Raw genomic sequence first — 19120 nt, forward strand, 5'->3', positions numbered from 1 at the left:
ACAAACGGCTATATAGTTACACTTAGAAAAATTAAAACATTATGTAGGATTTATTAGCATTTTAACATTATTTTTATATTATAGTTTTTCGATTAAGAATTCCTTTTTGTTCAATGTTGGAAAAAAAATAAATTTATATAAAAAACTTACTCACGACATCTTTCACCAACTTCGAAAGTTGTTTGATAAAAACTAAAATTTTAGTTTTCGAAACAACTTTTATAATAAATATTTTTTACAGTGTACACATCTATTTGGCTGACCACATTTGTACATTTACATCAATTGGCAATGTATTTTATTTGACTATTTGTTTTGCCTTTTTCACATTGTTTTTTTAGTACATTTTTCAAATAAACTTTGTAAAAAAAATAAGAGTAAAATGTCGGTGACTTTTATAGTAAATGACATTGAATAAGAAGTAACGAAAAAATAACAAAAAAAAAAAAAAATGTATTAAATAAGTGTGAATTGTAAACGATATAAAACGTTTGTACTAAGTGTTTAAAGTTAGAATTGTTCTAACAGAACTATACAACAACTATTTATTTAATATATTTTTATGTTGAAATTTTGTAATTTTCTTGTAACTAGAATTGATTTCTAAACAACTTATCAGTTCAGAAAATGCTCATAAAAATTAAAAAAAATCTACTGAGACCACAACTCGTATGTCGTATAGGCAACTTCTACTACTACTACAACTTGTGATATTTATTAATTACAACACCTCGATAAGTCAAATACAACATTTTAAATTGTACATTCGAATGCGCTTGAATGCATTTGTATGGCAGGTGTCACTAATAAAACAAACGAGCAGAAAAAATCACACACTAAAAAAAATTAAAAAAAAAATGCAAAAACAAATTGGCAAACCAGACAATTTCTTAACTTCAATGCAACAAAATTTTTTTTTGATTTTTTTGTAAAAGGGGATTTTTTATTTCACATTCGTGCTGCATATTTTAAGATAAATTGTATTTTTTTTATTTTTGAAAATATCTGAATTGAAAATTAACACAAATGACTTCTAAAACCCTCCGCTTTAAAAGCTTATGTTTAGATTTAAGTTAATTACATCATTTGCAACAAAACTTGAAATATAGTTTGAAAGAAACACAGGTTTTCTCACAGAAATAGATTTTCCGAAAATATTCTTTACAAAAAAATATCATCTATTATTTGGGAGCTACATTTTCGTTTTTTTTTTTTATCGATTTAATCCTTATAGGTTAAACTTAAATAGATCTTTGAGACCCTAACTGTAGACGCACAGATAGTAATGTACCTTAGGGTCCGTTTGTTAAAAAATATTAATAGTTTTATTGGTTGTCATTGGGAATATATGTATATAAGTTTGACTTAATCTATACTAACAGTAGATTACGTTAAGCCCAATAGTAAAGGGTTTTCACAATTCGTTCACAACTAAATTTCGGTATTTGCGCGTTTTACTTTAAGTTAATACCGTTAAGTTGAAAGTAAATTTCAAAAAAAAAATTAAACAACATTTTTGCAAAACTTGATTTGATTTTAAAATAACGACAAAAATTCCTACCCACTCAAGGCATCAAAACGGGCCATTTGAAATAAAATATAAATACTTAGATATTTTGTTAGTGTATGTTTCAGGCAACAGATGTTTCTCAAATCTAACATTTCATCAGTTGCAATCAAATCAATGATAAATCATTATACTAAAATATCATACTACATACATAATAAAACATATGAACATCATTATTGAAAATCTTGTATTGTTAATCGTAATCGGGGGAACCATATTCTTTTATCACTACAAATTGTACAATTAGCTTAAAGTAAGCAACACTATAAATATTATAGACAACACTAGATCCGGCAGAATAACTAATACAATGGGCCTTGAACACACATCAACGCCTTTCTCTATACAAAAGCAAAGTCAGTACGGCCCTGTACAAAACCGAATTCACAAATATTCACAATAACCAACGAAATGTCCATGGATTCGTTCATGCGCAAGGTTTTTTACAACACGATCTCGATTTCAATTCACTAATGCTGCGTCTCATTTCATGTAACAACAACAACAGCAACAATACAAATAAATAAAAACTGACAACAACAACCATAGCATTGCTGCTGCTTATTGCAGTTTCATTGTTATTTTTGTAATTGGTGTTGTACGATTCTTTTGCTGCTGCTTCAACAACTTGCTGCATAATAAAAACAAAAACGATCTTAAGAAGACAAAAAAAAAAAAGAAAAAACAACAACAGCAGCAACAACAAAGTATAACTAGATTATGTTTGTATATTTATGGCTGCTGGTGCAACATGCTACAAACAATCTGACGGTATGAGTACGAATATGATTATTTTTGCAAGTGTGTAAGTGTCTCACTCTCAGAATGTATGCATTTATTGCTACCTCTTGTGTGCTTGAGTTAGTGTGTTTGTCTGTATGTAAGTTAGTTAAGCTCAGGTGCATTGATCTCAAAATGGCTCAAAAGCCATTGAACTACGTAGTATAGTAAATTATAAAACTACAACTGCAACAACAACAACAACAACAGTCACATTGCAACTGCAACAACAAAAAATAAATATAAATAAATAAAATAAATTGTTGTCTTTTGCGATGCAGAATTATTTGTTTGTTGAACATGTTTTTGGTTAATTTTTTTTTCATTTTTTTTTTTGCAGAGACGACGAAAACTAAATGTGTTTTACTAATTAAGTTCTGATTTTTTGATTTAATCTTTAAGCCGGTATTAAATTATGTGATTTTTGTCTAAATTGTTTTTAATCTCAATAATTTAAGTTTTTTTTTTTGTGGCGCACTGCTAAGTGAACATAAAAGTGTTTTTCAATTATAAACAAGTATAATTTGAATGTTTATAAAAAAATTTTAAAGTTTGGGAACTTGGATCTGTGAATTAGCTGCGAATGATCAAGCGTGCTAAAGCGTGGTCCGAAATATTGAAGAACAACAGGTTATAAGTTACATAGATGAGAAGAAACTTTCTCAAAATTTCTCGAAATTTTTGTCTTGGAGTTAATATTTGGTGAGCTGTTTCAATAGATGAAAAAGTCCTTTTTTACGATTTTCCACTTTTTTTCAAATTTCACATAAAACAATGTTCTGGAATTTCTGGAAAAATCATATGAAAGGTCTTTGAGAGTCGTTTTAAATTGCGTATCATAAAATTTTAAGCTAGTAACACAATATTGAAAATTTTATAATTTTTCAGGAAAAATTTTATATATTTTCTAAATAAATATATAGTCAAGAAAGTTTAGGCCACGTTTGGACCATCTATAGAGCCCCTAAATTCGGAAACTGTTAAATTAAATATTCTACAATAATATGTTGACACGTTATTTTCCAAAATTTTCGACAAAACACATATACATATGCTATCGACACCGAACTTCTAGGGTATCTATGTATATTTAATTGCTTGCATTTTTCTTTAGCAATCGCATTCTCTGTATGACATATACTTCTCTACATATGTATATATGTGTACATTTCATATCTTAAACACAAAATTCTTTAAATCGTTTTATAGCTTGTAATCGCATCCTTTTTTTCTGTATTTAGTACAACTTAATCACATGTTTAGGGTTTTTCCCCCTTTGGTACTTACAGTTGCTTTTGCTTATAAGTTTTATTCATTCCTTAATTTAGTTTTCTTTTAGCCAGCACAATAAAAAAATCTGTAAGTTTCTTTCAATAAACAGGACATTGATCTGAAGTTTTTAGCTTAAACAAGTTGATTGAACTTAAAGCATTTCAAGAACGTTCACTGAACTCAATTTGTAACAGAAGTACTGACAAAAAAAGAATTAATTTGTATTTTACATTTTCACAAATGCAATTGCTTAAAACAATATTTTATATTTACATACTACATACATACATACATATGTATCTAAGTGTATTGGCAAAGCAATAAAAATTCATATATACAATTTATGTAAATTATTTTACATTTACAAGTGAATATTAAAAAGATTAGAAGTGGTTTTTGTTTTATATGTCTTATCCGATTAAATTGTAACAACTATGAGTTTAGATTTTATATCATCTGACTGCATCGTATGTATTTTATTGGCGTGGCAACTGACTGACTGACTGATCATTTGTCTAATAATAGCTAACAAGGCCAATGGTCTTCAAAAGGATCATTGATCTTCGGTAGTTTATTGACCGTCTGTCTGTGTTTCTTATGTTAAAAAAATGCATTTATGTACTTATTTATTCTATTTCTTGCTCTCTGTCTCCCTGTGTACCGTCTTCCTTGTTCTAATATCCATTTTCCAAGACATTGAACCCTTTACATTTCGCGAAGGATCTACAATGATACATACAACGTTCAAAGTCTACAGGCTGCCGCATCCAGTTAACCAACCATCCGGCCGGTCGGCCATTGTATGGAATACACTTGCAAGTCAATGAACGCATAAGAAAGTAACGAATGCTGTTCAGTTTACTGCTCCTAGAAGGGCTATTGACTTTATGCCATATTAATTGCACATTGCTGTAGATTACTTTTTTTCACCGTACATATTCTTCTTTTTCTCTAAAATGGTTTACATGCGTGTATTCGTAAAGCTGACGGTTGTTCATTTTGTTTTATTTTATTTTTGTATTTTAGAGTTGGTTGATCTGTTTTGCTGTCGGTCGGTCAATCGTCTTCTATTTCTCAGAAGGGACATTGTTTCCCTCAACGTCTTTTTTATGGCTCAGTTGGTTTTTTTTTTGCTCTTCTCTGAATTTTCAAGTTGCAGTTTATTTTTGCACATTCTTAAAGGTTTTATGGCAACAACCGCAACAACAAAACTTGTAAGACATAAAAATATTTGTGCTGTTCAATCTTGTTTAATGCTTCATTAAATCCTCAAAGGGGTTTAAGGTATCAATACTAGTTACCAATGCACAGATACGATCAAAGATTTGTAACTTTTTTTCTGTTTTTACATCTGGCTAAAAATATATTGAACAGTCATTCCTTTATTTTAGCCAGAACTTGTGAGTCAGATGGGAAATATAATTGGTACTATAGTTTTGGTTATAAGTTTGTAACATGGTGTTGTGTGGCCTGGTAGACTGGAGGTGGTGGGTTCGATTCCCACCTGAGGCCCGATAGAGGCCTAGGTGTATTTCTTCGGATTTGATGTATATATGTACATCCTCCTTTCGAACTAACTAACTAACTAACTAACATGGTGTTGTAGAATGATTTCTACTAATATATGTGTGTTAGATTAAATGAATATTTAGCAATAAGAATAGGAAATTAAATCATGTAACTAGTGGATACAAATAACTCCACTAATCCAGGTTAGATTTCAATCTACAGTTTTGGTTAACCTTGTATAATAAGTTTATGGTATTATATTATATACATATGTACATTATTATCATGTAGCTCAATATGAATTCTTTAAATTATTACGATTTTTGTTCACACTATTTTAAGCCTCTTCCTTCAAAAAACCTCCTATTTGATTTCTTTAAGATCGACTAGATCTACAAGTGTATTTATAAACATACATATCTGTAAGATTTGTTAGTGTTAATATGTTCTTTTATTTTAAGTCTGCAATGTTTTTGAACTTGATCTTTAAATATTTATTTAATAAAATATAGTAAGGATAAGTAACAGCTTAAAATTCAAAAACAAACGAATATGATATAATAAATAGTGATTCCGTTCATGAGGAACAGTTCCTTCCTGTCATTTCATTACGTTTTTGGCACACTTTTTCATAACATAAAAGGAATACCTCGTATTAATGGGAATTACAGAAGTTGTCCTTTTAGAAATCATGAAATTAATTCTCTGTAAACCTCTTTCTCTGCAAAAAACATTTATGCTAATATAACAGATATAATTTACAGTAAACAGATTAGCTCTTAGGCATTATAAGAGATTAGCTACGTCATTTATTGACATATTGGGCATAAAATTGATAAACATATAGGAATAATAAATGTAAAATAACAACTGAAGCTATCACCTAATAGTATTATACATTTTGGGAAGGTTTCCTAAGTATAAAAGCAGAAATATTAAGTTGTTAGTTTTACAATAGTCTCCCTGCTGATACCTCTTTGGGACGACAGAATATTAATTAAAACTTAATAATATTAATACTTATATATGTATTAGTAAAGATAGACATTTTTGATAATAAAACTCATACTCTAAACCTTTATTTAGAATTTTATGCAATTTTATTTAAAGTATTTCCGTTTAAAAATTATAAATATCGAGTGAAATTAAGTATTTTAGAAATTTGCAATGAATTTCCGGAACTTTTTTTCTTATAATTTAATTATGACTTATTGACCCATTTTATGCAGCATTTCCGTTTCAAAAAAAGAAAACATACATTTCAATTTGGTGGGTTCTCTTACTCAATGGTAAATATTTCGTACAGATAAATTCATAACAATTTGTTAAGTTTTTAAGCTTAATCTGCAATTCATGAATTGACAATAATTTACCAAAAAAAAAAAAAAAACTCCAGAATAATATAATGCGCATTTTATATGACACTTAAGTAATTCATATGATAATTGGAAAATACAAAACGACTTTTTGACACACTTCTTCTGTGGACAAAATATAGATAAACTTGGATTTAACTGCTTTTAAAGACCTGTTAGTAAAGTTTTGAAATTAGCTGCTTAAATTAGATAATTGATTGAACTAATTTAAACGACATTTGTAATTTAATTATATACCTATGTATGTGTATGTATTTATAGTGTGTATTTATTCGTATAAAGTACTTTTCAAAATTGTTCGATATGCAGAACACTTTTGTTACAATAATTTATTTAAGACACTGAAAGAAAAAGTTCAATGATTTTAATTTTTCTTTAAAATAATGTTCACTGTGTAATTTAAAAATCATTATATTCAAATCTATTTCATTTCTTTTGTTTCTTTAACGTTATTTTTGGTTATGTATGTTTGCCTTTCCTCTACCTAAATTCAGCGGAAAGTACTTTGTGTTTTCCCTAAGTGTATAAATGTACTTATTAAAATTCCTGTTGATATGTATTTTATTGTTGTTGCTGCCTACATTGTGGAATAACACATTAAGTCCACACTCGTTGTGAATTTGTAAGTCTCATCAGTCTGTTAGTCAGTCGGTGAGTAGACGTGTGTAGAAACTGAAGTTGCCTGCCGTAGTAGTTCAAAAATTCACAGAGAATTTTTAAGTGTTTTAACAAAGTTTTTAATGAAATATGAACCTAATAAGAAATGTGAGTATTTTAAACAATATATAAATTTAATTAAAGAAAAAACGATAAATATACGATCATGTTTTTTGTAATTTTAGCAATTGAAATTATGAAGGACTTTAAGAAATGTTTGAATTTTCTAAATAAATTGGAAATGTCACTATGGGTAAGTTAAAATTTGTTTATTCACTGTTAAAAGTCGGGATGTATGATCTTGGAATTATTCAATCACTTTTGAGTTAAGTTCGAAGGTGGACTTTAAAAAGCCAGTAACAAGAATTTGTTAAGCTTGAAATCAACAGAAATACTCCTAAGACTGTTGTGTACTTTTTTGTCACAGTCTCTGGTGGGTATCGAACCCACGACCTCCTAGTCGGCCGGACTAGGACTTTACTTTAATTACTTTTCGCAGCTACATTTAAAAAACTGTATCAATTGTTAAATCGTGTATTTACTGACTTAAGTTGAAAGATTCCGCCAACATAATATCCCAGCAAAAACTGACATTGAAATATTAGGGGTTAAAAAGCTTACACAATGCGGGAATGACATTGGAGGCAAGTAGTTAACACGCTTGCTTACAAATAGTGAAGAAAGGCTAAAAAGTAAGTACTTACATAATATATTACTTGTAAGTCAATACTAGACTTCTTCTAGTATTGACTTACAAGTAATAAAAGCGGTAGTAGTCATTGAAAAATAAGTTGTTGAGTAGGTAAAAGTCATAACCATGTTTTTGCTGGGATAATAATCTCGACTATTAAGTGAAAATTCAGTTATTGTAATTAAAGTAGATTTCCCTAAGTTAACATCATGAAGAATGGGAAATAAAATGTATATTTCAAATTGTCTCTTAATGTATCATAATAGAAGTGTTTTTTTTTTCTCTCAAAATCTGGTATTTCCTATATTCATAAGAATTTTGTTGTGTATTTTTTTCCAGCATATTTTTGTCATATGTTTTATTGGCTTTTTCACCTTCATGTTATTGCAATATTTTCATCGTAAGCGTCATCAGCCTCCGGGTCCTATTGGTTTGCCTATACTTGGCTATTTGGCATTCCTCAATGTAAAGGCACCATACAAAACACTACAGCAATTATCATTTAAATATGGTTCAATATATTCATTGAAAATGGGTAAAATCAATACGATTGTATTGACAGATGCCTCATTGGTGCGTGATTTCCTGAGACGCGAAGAATTTACAGCCAGAGCACCGCTCTATGTAACACATGGTATAATGGGTGGTTATGGTAGGTTGTTTCTTAGCCAACTCACAAAAGAGAGTAAAAATATTAGTTGCAAAACAAAAGACTTAAGCAAGAAACTTGCTTACTGTTCGGACAAATTATATTATTTCCGTTTTATATATTTCTTTCTGCAAAAAAGGTTTAATTTGTGCTGAAGGTGCTTTGTGGAAGGATCAAAGACGTCACACTATTGATTGGCTGAAATGTCTGGGCATGTCGAAGAAATTCTCTGAAATACGTTGCGGTTTAGAACAGCGCATTATTAAAGGCATTAGGGAATGTATACAGGTATGAAGAACGTATCATAAAATAACACACTCCTTTGTTAAGTTGATTAGCTTTTGTTGGTTTGTTTCTCATCTTTAAACTGTCTATTCTTCCGTCTGAGTCATAAACATGAATGAATGATTCTTAGTTTTTGTTTGCTAAGGCTTTCAAAAACATTTCACCAAATTAAAAGCAAACCATATTTCACAAAACAGAGAAAAAAATATTCCTAAATACTTTGTAGGTTTATTGTTGCGAAAATGTCTGGAATGGAAGCAACTATATGTATGTGTCCTTGTATACACCACTGAACGGTTAGGCTACAGCTACAGGAATTGTTTAAATTTAGTCGTAAGTCATTCATTCCAGTTGATTTTGTTCTAAATTCAATTATTTGTTGCTATGCTGGCATCACTTAAACTTCGTTTGTTAACAGTTGCTTGGCTAAACAGACGGACAGACATACTGTTTGTCAAGTTGTCAGTATACCCGTCTGGCTGTATGTCTGTCTGGTTGCTGGTTTCATAATTTATCTGTATAAATGTCTTTAAGTCCAACCGTTCATTTTAGTTTTGCCTTTGTCTGTTTTGCCGGCTGCTGCTGGTATGTTTGATCATTTTACTTTCCATTTTGTTTTCGCTTTTGCTTTTTATACATATTTCTCAAGTGCAAAAAAAAAAACTAAATAAATAAATAAAATGTGCACATTTTTTTCTTATTTATATTTTACTTGTCCAATCATTTGTTCTTCATTTCTTCCATGAGTTTTTTTTTCAATATTTCTTTATTTCTGTTTTAACTGATTTCTTGTGGTTTCTCGTTTATGAAGTGGCTTCATGATGATTCTACGAATTTATTAGATGGTGAAGTGAATCCTCTGCCCGCATTGCAACATACTTTGGGCAACATTATTAACGACCTAGTGTTTGGCATCACATATGCACGCGATGATGTCACTTGGCATTATTTTCAAGAGCTACAGGAAGAGGGTTTAAAACTAATTGGCGTTTCAGGTGTTGTGAATTTTTTGCCGTTTCTGAGGTGAGTGTATGTAGACTTTTTTTACTGGAAATATTCCCTTGTGATGTATACATACATATGTATCTTTATGAAACCACAGAGTGAGAAAGACATAAAATTAGTTTTATTTATTAGTCATCATTTTCGAAATATTGATAATGGTTGATAAATTGGATTTCTACTAAAATGCTCTAAGACTTCAGATCCTTACCTTCTTTTGTACTTCTTAGATTTTTACCTTCTAACAAAAGAAGTATTAATTTCCTACTCGATGGCAAAAAGAAAACACATCAAATCTATGATGACATTATTCAGAAATGTGAAGAAAAACTCTCGCAGCGCCAGCAGCTTTTTACGCCAAATGAGGAGGAAGCTGAGAAGATCACTCAACAAAGAAACACTTGTATTTTGGAGTATTTTCTTGAGGAAAGGGATAGACTTAAGAATTCTAACGATAAAAAACAACAAGACATTGCCAAGGAATTCTTTTGTTCGCAACAACTAAGACATTTGTTAGCGGATCTCTTTGGAGCTGGAGTGGATACTACACTGACTACGCTTAGGTGGTTTTTCTTATACATGGCCAAGGATCAGAATATACAACAGGAGTTGAGAAAAGTATAAATATTAAGATATTCCAAAGAAAGAAATAATTATTTGACAAACATTTCTTTCTTCTTTCAAATGCACTAATAATGTTTATTATTTTTTATTTAGCACTTGATGAAATTACCCCAGGAGAATATAACACTAAATGATTTAGAACATATTGATTTCCTGAAAGCTTGCTTAGCCGAGGCTCAACGCATTAGATCGGTGGTGCCCTTGGGTATACCTCATGGTTGTGTTAGAGAGGTGAATATAAGTGGCTTTAGCATACCCAAGAATAGTATGATAATACCACTACAGTGGGCCATACATATGGATCCAAAATTATGGCCGCAACCAGAGCAATATCGACCTCAAAGATTTCTTAACGAGGAGGGTCAATATAATCAACCTCAACATTTTTTACCATTTCAAACGGGCAAACGTATGTGTTTGGGTGATGAATTGGCCAAAATGCTTTTACTCCTGTACAGTGGCTTAATTTTGAGAAACTTTAAGCTCTCTCTAAGCCACGACAGTCAAGATATTGACATGCAGGGAGAATGTGGTATTACCTTGGTGCCTTTTAAATATAAATTGAAATTAACTAAATTGGAATAAAAACAATAAATTGGGAGTTTGTTTAAATGAAAAATATTGTATATTTTTAAATATAGATTTTTTTAGATTTTTTTCTTAATTAAATATTGGTTGTTTTTTTTTTTTCTTAAAATTTTTTTGATGTTATTTTTTACAAACATTATTATGGTGAAATGGGAGGGGTAGGGCGAACTTAGAGTAAAGAACTAATTACTATTTAACAAACAAAACAACATAAATTAAATACTAAATGTTTAAATGAAAGTCTTAATTAAATAATTTGTTAAAAAATTAACATATTTACAGAAGTTTTTTTTAATTGTTTTTTGTTCTGTTTTTTAATGGTTTTTGTTTTTTGTGCATTTTTAACTTAGACTTATTTGTAAATGGTAAATGATAGAAGAATAATTACAATTATTATGCTTAAATGTTGGCACTATGAATCTTTAAGATTTTTCTTTCTTTTCAACTAAAATGAAAATATTTATTTATGAACAAGTAATGACAGTTTAAATACTAAAATTGTGTATAAAAAAAGACACAAAAAATTAATAACGATAATAAAATGTGCATGATAAATATTTACAAGGCAAAAATACAAAATTAAAATTCAAATGAGAGTGAGTAGATTAAGCTCTTGAAAAGCTTTCAAAAAGCCGCTTATGGCTTCTCGCTCTCATTTTAAGATTTTACAATTTCTTTTTTTTTAATTCTCATTTTTATCATTTTGTTATAAAAACTAAACCACAGATATTTTAAATAATTATAATTATTTTTTTTATAAATATATATATATTTTTTGTTTGTTTGTTTTTTACATGTGTTTAAATAAAAATTAAACACATGTTGATTATTGAACACAGCTTCTAGGGGGTCAAAGAATAGAATTTGTTTATATGTATATGTATTATTTTTTGTTGTATAAAATTTGTTAATAGATATTTTGAACTAGTTGAGGAGTTAAAAAAAATATAATGTATAATAATTAAACTATTTTTTTGTTTGTTTTTTCTTGGCTATAAAATCTCTTTTATAAATAATGATTATACATCGTTGGATATTTTATGGGCAAATTATAAGATATTGCCTTTTTAAAAGAAAAACTTTTGTAGTTAGACTATGTTTTTCTTTGTTGTTTGACATACTCTATTCTTTTATCTTGTCTTTCCAATATTTGTTGGGAAGTGAACTTTCGAATTCTCTGGCATTTAACTTTCAAAATTTTACTCTTTTTTTCTAAGCGACGACAAAGAGTTGTTGGTTGGTTTGGTTGATGTTGGAAATAAACGTCTTTCAGGAACAAAACCGTGCTCTGCATATTTTGTTTTTTTTTTAATGCTCTCTCATATGCAACAGCTTTCTTTAAACTTATATATTAAGGCCGAAGGTGTGACAGTAAAAATACTACTATGAAGCTTGGCGTTTTAAGTAAAGCTTTGAGTTTGGTTGTTAGCTATCCTCCTGTATTCCGTTGGCTTTGGAAATGGCCTCAATGTTGCTTACGGCTGGTATAAGGATCTCTGCTCTTTACTTTTAAGTTAAATATTTTACTTAATTTGATCCTACATTGCGCATATGATGAGGCTCTATTGTTGTTGTATTTAACTGCAATGGTCTGGGTGTTAAACACACTTTAAAAGCTTCTGGTGTTATGGTGGCACCCACATTACCCTTTAGGCTGGGCAACGGTTGTCCCTCGGGCAGTGTTATGTTAAAGGAGTGCATGAATGAGGCAAAGAACAAGAAAAGTTCCATTCTGGCCAAAACATCACCCAAACACATGCGGCGTCCCACACCGAAGGGTATAAAGTATTCAGGTTTACGTACTTTACCTTCTGAGTCCAAGAAACGTCTAGGATTGAATTCTTCTGGTTTTTCCCAAAGATTGGGGTCCATGTGTACGCTGTTGATGAGGGGTATAACATGAGAGCCGGCTGGAATTTTATAACCATTCACTTCAACATCTCTGTAACGAAAAGGAGAGAAGAAAAGGACAATTAATAAATAAGTTTTTAATGTTAAAGTTTGAGAGAGTAGTTTTGTGGGAAAATTTAATAAAGCTTTGTAAGCCGTGGTTGAAAAAGCTTTTGTTTTTTTAATATATAATTTAATTTTTTATATTAAGCTGTAGTATTGTCATGACACTCATATTTTCACAAAGTTTTCTTTATCAAATTTATTTTTATTGTCAAATGGCACTTAGTTCAATAAACTTGACTTGTTTGATGGAAAATAATTGAGCCATAATTTATAGACAAAAATGTTTGCACTGTGTATATAATTTAAAAGCCGGCCGGTATAAACTTGTTGAAAATCAAATGAAGAAAAAAATACTAAATTGAAAAAAGTAGTAACAATAAATTAGCAAATGTTTATTGAAAAATTACAACCTCACGTGTTGTTTCTACATTTAAACATTTGAAAATTTCCATACAATTTTTCTGTGTGTGTTTTTTTCAGTTTTATTAAGTTTTTTTTTTTTTTGGTTGTGTTGTTGCATACAAAACAATTGAAAAATACATCAAGTGCATTAAAGGCCTGGCTTTATGGCTGGATTGCCTTGTTTAGCTTGACGTTGCCTTGCCTCGCTTGGAATTGCATTGCCTGACATGTGCATGGGTATGAATGACAGTGTTTCTATCTGGGTGTTAGGGGGGCTGTGAGTGTGTGAAAAATAAAGCTTTTAATCTTAGAAACCATCTAAAAGCAAAACTGGGACAAATTACGACGCATCTTATAAATGCCAGCAAATTGCATAGAGATAGAAACATGTGCGCTCCATGTACGCACTGGCTAAAGACCATTGCAATATCAATACACACATACATACCTACATACTAACACTCACACAGTTAATTGAAAATAGTTTTTCTAATTCTAAATATTACGCTCTCTACACACAACAACTGACATTAGAAATAGTGTGTTGTTGTACAATAAAGTTAATTAACAATGACTTTTTTGTTGTTGTTTTTTTGTTTTGTTTTAAGATTAATTTAAAAGACAACTGTGTTGATGATAAAGTAAAACAGCAACAAGTTTAATGAACTATTCCCACAAATCAAAACAAAGTGAAGGCAATTTTATACAGATTGCCATGATTTAGAAAGAATGAAAAATAGCAACAGCTTACCTTGTGGGTGAGTGAGTGGTGGCCAAGGGAACAATGCTGGAACGACGCATAGATTCCAAAATGGTCGATTCGGTAATAGGTAAATATTGCAAGTCCTCAATGGAGGGTAATCTGTGGCGGCCTACAACTTGATCTAATTCGTCTTGTACGCGTTTCATAGCTTCGGGATTGCGCAACATGAAAACATTAATCCATAACAAAGTGGTCTTAATTGTTTCCATGCCGGCTGAGAATAAATCAATTATCACCTGCACAATTTGTTCCTCTAAAAAGATAAAAGAGAAATAAAATTTTCAATTAATTAAAGTTATTTTAACAAAATATTTTGCAGATTTATGAACTAAAGTTTTGAAATAAAACTTACCATGATTTTTGCCATCGAACAATTCCTCATCTCTGCCCTCTTGTTTGGCCTTTTCAATTTCAGCCAAATAAAAGTCTACCAAATCTCTAATATTGGAGCCATCAAATGTTTTCTTGTGATCATCTATGACATCTTGATAGAATTTCTGCATTTCTTCACGATTTTTGGCGATTTTATTTTTGGCTGTCAATATGCTGGGGAAATATTGCACAGTAGGTATATAATCTACTGTATGGATTTCACCAAACAAACGCATGCCTTCTTCGATGAGAAAATTGAAACGTCTGAATTTGGGATCATCAATGGAGAAACGTACCGACATCATAATGCTGCAAATGACATTGCTAACGGCCACGGAAATGGCTGGTGCCATATCCATAGGCTGACCCTCGGAAACATTTAGATTATGTATGTATTCATGGACTTCAGTCTGCAATAGGGAAATTTTGGCAATTAAGTTTATGTTATTTTTGGTGGCGAAATAGTTAGCAGAACTTACCATAATTCTTTTTTCCATGACATGTTTGCCATTGCCCATATAAGTCATGCCAAATTGACGTAGTTTTTCATGCAAAAAACGTCTTTGGTCTTTCCACAATTTGCCAGTACTATTAATAATACCTAAAATTAATAGAAAAGTAAAATAATTAATACATTGTATTTGGGCATTGACTTAAAAAGTATGGCTTATAAGAATCTTAAAATTTTGCTAGCAACATATTGTAAATTTATAGAATTTTTTTGTCAAAATTTTTGCTAAAATTTTCTTTCTTTAACAAATGTTTATAAACTTTGAGGCTAAACATTGAAGCTAAACAGTGCTGCTAGGAGACAGGAAATGTTTATAAACAATGTTTCTAAGAAGAAATATTTGTTAAAACAAAGAAAATCATAGGAATTTTGTTCGACTTTTTTTATTCTTAAATCATCAGACGCATTTGCAATTTCCTTCTTTCCCTTTTTGGCTCATTTAAGTGCATTACACATTTACAACACTGACTTTTATTATTTATGTTTAATTTTTGCACATTTAAATTTTAATTGAGGTAGGCTTCATAAATTTTACAAAAGCCTTTCCTGGTAATATTTTTGTATTTCAAGCAAATTTTAATGATTTTTTTTGCTTTCTGCGGCCACAACAAAAAAATACAAAAAATTCCAACAATGATTGACCACAAAAAAATATAAAATTAAATAAAAAAATCTCAAAATTAACCTACTTTAAGTCTTATACAAACACTTACACAACAATTAAAAAAAATACAGACGAAAAAATTCCTCACTTTTTTTCAATAAAAAAAAACTTTATCAGAGTGCAAAATACAAAAAATGTAAAAGAAATTAATTGTTTTTAAAACAACTTTACAATAAAAGTTTATTTTTTAACAACCACAATAACAACAATAAAAACGTGATTATTTTCTGTTATTTATTTAATTTTTGTAAATTTTTCTTTTATTTTACTCTGGTCAAGGAAAAAAACCAAAAAAATTAACAAAAAACTGCTGTGTGTGTGTGTAAGAGTTAAAGAAAAAATTGTTGGTTTTTGGTAAAAAAATTTTTAAAATATTTTAAATGAAATTATTTTAAGTAGTTAATTGGTTTAAAGAGAGTGTGTATGTGTTTAAATGTTGGTTAAACGATTTTACCTTAAAATTGTTAAATGTGCAACAGTAATTAAATTGTTATTTTTGTAACAGCTGCAATTTCTGTTTTACGGTTTTTATTGTTTAAACGAAAAACTGGTAAAAGAAAAGTATAAACAAAAACAATAATTGTAGAGAAAACAATAAAATCGTAATGATGAACATAGAAGTGGTCAATAAAATTTTTAATAAAATTGAAAGAAATCAAAGCATTTTTCGAATACATATCAGGAAGTGGTTACGCCCTCTGAAAGGCGAAGACCAGAGCTTTAAGCTGCTGACTTATGTTAAACTAAAAATGTTCAGTTTCTCAAGTTCAGTATTTATTTTTTAATTTAAAAAGACCGACGGATTGGGATTTTCGACAAGGTCGTAAATTTTAGTAATATTTTGGTTTTTAACATATTTTAAACATAAAAATAAGAAATTAGATTTGCAGGGTTTCTTTTAAACCATATTTGACTAGAATTTTTTTATTGTTTATATTTTGATTGTAAATACTTCTTTCTAAACTATCTCACAAGTTCCAAATTAGAAATTTTAATAAAAAAATTTAATAAACTTTTTTAATAAAAAAATTTAATAAACTTTTTTAATAAAAAAATTTAATAAAAATTTTTTGAAAAATAGTTTAATAAAATATTTTCTTAATTTTAACTAAAATTGACTAAAAAAAAATCAATAAATCTCTTTTTTTAAGTTTCCAAAAATTTAAAACCTTTTTCCTTTTCAAAATTGAATATTCTAGCAGAAATCCTCTATTAAACGTTAAAATACAAAAAATAATTTTTTTTATATTCATTTTTAAAACACTTACCAAATCCATTTAAAGTTTGCATAAATGGTGTATCTGGACGACCGGTAAACTCTTCCCGGCGAAAACATTCACGTATCATTTTATAATCACTCATCACCACGGTCAATTGGTTGCCCAAACGGGTGGAAAATAGAGAACCATATTTCTTGGCCAATTCCATGAAACGTGTGTGTTTTTCATTGCCCATAAACATCAGATAACCGATGACAGGAAAGCCCCAAGGACCGGGTGGTAATTTGCGCAATTCACGATACAAATTTACCAGCCATTGCAGGAAACTAATGGCGGTTAGAATGGTTATGAAAACCATTAGTAAATGTTGCATGTCGTTGGTTTTAAATTGGCGCACCAAAAGTTTTATTATATACGAATCGGTCATCATTTTAAGGCAGTTAATTTCTTCCTTTCTTCTGTTTTTTTTTTTTGTTAAATGTATTTAAAGCTTTTAAACCTTTTTAGAAATTTTGTAATGTTTTATTTTGTAATTTCCTTTGTTTTGTTAACAACTTGTAAAAGTTTTCATTATTATAAAATTTTAAGGATTTCTTTTTTTTCTGTTAATTTAATTTAAATTATTTATTTTAGCTTTTGGATTTTTTAAACTTTGCACTTTATTCATTTGTATGTAAAAAATAGTGTTTGTATTTGAAACTTTGTTTAAAAATTTTTATTTAATTTTCTGTAAATTCTTTATTTTATTTCTAAATATTTCACGAAAATATTTGTTTAATTTATTTTTTTTTCTTATAAATTTTTTTTTGGTTTGTAAAATTTTTTAAAAATTTATTTATTTTACGCAGTGTAGAGAGTAGACGACTTCGCGCGTTGCGTTTATAGATTTCGACTAATGTCTCGTCGTTATGTCCTTGCGACTTTTATAACAACCGATCACACGATCGATGTTGTACGCCGTGATCGTGCGAAGTGTTCGATCTAAGCACAAGTCATTCTTAGCAAACCTTAAACCTACGTTTCTCAGCATATCAGTTCAGCATTCAATACACGACGACGAACGAAACACAAAAAAATCCCCAATCAAAATTAATTTGAGTAAATGAGCACTTCAATGCGAGCAGATTAGTATGAGTGAGATGGTGAGAGGGAACATGAGTTAGTATGCAACTGAAATAAAACCTTCAAACCGGTCTTGTGATCAGTTTTTTTTACATTTCTTTATATACTCTTCAGGCAAAGCTTGAATTAAATTAAATCTGAGTTGGTTTACAACCAGTTTGATGCAACTTCGAACTTAATAATTCTGTTGCATCGGATTTTTTTTACAAGTTTTGTTTATTTTTTATTTTATGGCTATCAATCATTTGGTTGTAGTTGGCTTTTTCAACCATAAATTAACTCAAACTTTATCGACTCTCTGTTTACATTTTTAACATTCAATTGAAAGTCGTATGCGCTCGTTCGTCTCTCCGACTCTTGGCCACCTCTCTTACGGTTTTGGGGGCTTGCTTATCAAATTAATTTCCATTTTTTAGTTTTGTATAAATAGTATAGGCCCCCCCCCGTTCCATGACTCTCCGCTGAAATGCATTTTATAGTATTGTTTGTTTTGTTATAAAAAATTGTATTTTTTTATAATGTTGCCTCGTGCGTAATACGTCCGTTATCATTTTATTTTATTTATTTTTCATTTTTATATAAACATACTTCTGTGTAAATCGTGGGCATATTTGTTTTGTCGTGTTGGTTGTAACTTTATTGAGATTTTATTAAGATTTGGTTGAAACATCTTGTTAGGGAGACCATTCAATTCCCATTGCATCTTGCAGAATATCTTACCAAAAATTCGTTAATGACTTACTTAACAAGATGCTTTTCAATAAATACTCCATTACTTCTTGATTACATAGAAGTAGTTTAACCATTTACTCTTTTCTAATTATTGTGAGCTGTAAATACTTTCTCCAAAGGACATCACTGTGCCTGGGATATTTATTACATAACAATATTAACCAGCCGACCCCTTGTCCAGAGTCAATACGAAATACAAGGAACTAATTTCGAAACAAATCAAAAAAGAATTCGAAATCTGTTTCACATCACCTGTAGCTCCCCTTTCTAATTCCTTATCCTAGAAAATAAAATCTGTCGAATGCCAATTTTAAAATCGAATATTCCTTTACACTCTTTTTCAGAAAGTATTCATTTTGCAGCGAAATAAAAATT

At 29.6% G+C, this 19120-nt stretch overlaps 2 protein-coding genes across 2 annotated transcripts; one reads left to right on the forward strand and one right to left on the reverse strand.

The window, feature by feature from the left end:
- Positions 1-7147: 7147 nt before the first annotated feature.
- On the forward strand, positions 7148-11151 carry LOC119599941 (cytochrome P450 306a1). The gene is made up of 7 exons (XM_037949891.1): positions 7148-7272; positions 7350-7417; positions 8195-8507; positions 8644-8792; positions 9601-9812; positions 10022-10409; positions 10509-11151. Exons 1-7 carry the CDS (start codon positions 7248-7250, stop codon positions 10998-11000), a joined length of 1647 nt encoding a protein of 548 aa, XP_037805819.1. The 5' UTR covers positions 7148-7247; the 3' UTR covers positions 11001-11151.
- LOC119599942 (cytochrome P450 18a1) lies at positions 11076-17864 on the reverse strand. The gene is made up of 5 exons (XM_037949893.1): positions 16940-17864; positions 14976-15097; positions 14477-14906; positions 14113-14377; positions 11076-12945 (listed from the first exon to the last, which is right to left on the reverse strand). The coding sequence occupies exons 1-5, from the start codon at positions 17319-17321 to the stop codon at positions 12531-12533; spliced, it is 1614 nt and encodes a 537-aa protein (XP_037805821.1). The 5' UTR covers positions 17322-17864; the 3' UTR covers positions 11076-12530.
- Between the last annotated feature and the right edge of the window lie 1256 nt (positions 17865-19120).

Source organism: Lucilia sericata, unplaced genomic scaffold (assembly GCF_015586225.1).
Source record: "Lucilia sericata isolate MDLA Ls3-8-SP2 unplaced genomic scaffold, ASM1558622v1 Contig000097F_arrow, whole genome shotgun sequence".
NCBI classification, from domain to species: Eukaryota; Metazoa; Arthropoda; class Insecta; order Diptera; family Calliphoridae; genus Lucilia; species Lucilia sericata.

Coding starts and splice junctions, on each gene's coding strand:
- LOC119599941 (XM_037949891.1), top strand. CDS start 7,248: ATGAAATATGAACCTAATAAGAAAT. Junction 7,273..7,349: donor ATATGAACCTAATAAGAAAT/GTGAGTATTTTA, acceptor TTGTAATTTTAG/CAATTGAAATTATGAAGGAC. Junction 10,410..10,508: donor TACAACAGGAGTTGAGAAAA/GTATAAATATTA, acceptor TTTTTTATTTAG/CACTTGATGAAATTACCCCA.
- LOC119599942 (XM_037949893.1), bottom strand. CDS start 17,321: ATGATGACCGATTCGTATATAATAAAACTTTTGGTGCGCCAATTTAAA. Junction 15,098..16,939: donor GCAAACTTTAAATGGATTTG/GTAAGTGTTTTA, acceptor TATTAATTTTAG/GTATTATTAATAGTACTGGC. Junction 12,946..14,112: donor ACCACTCACTCACCCACAAG/GTAAGCTGTTGC, acceptor TTTTCGTTACAG/AGATGTTGAAGTGAATGGTT.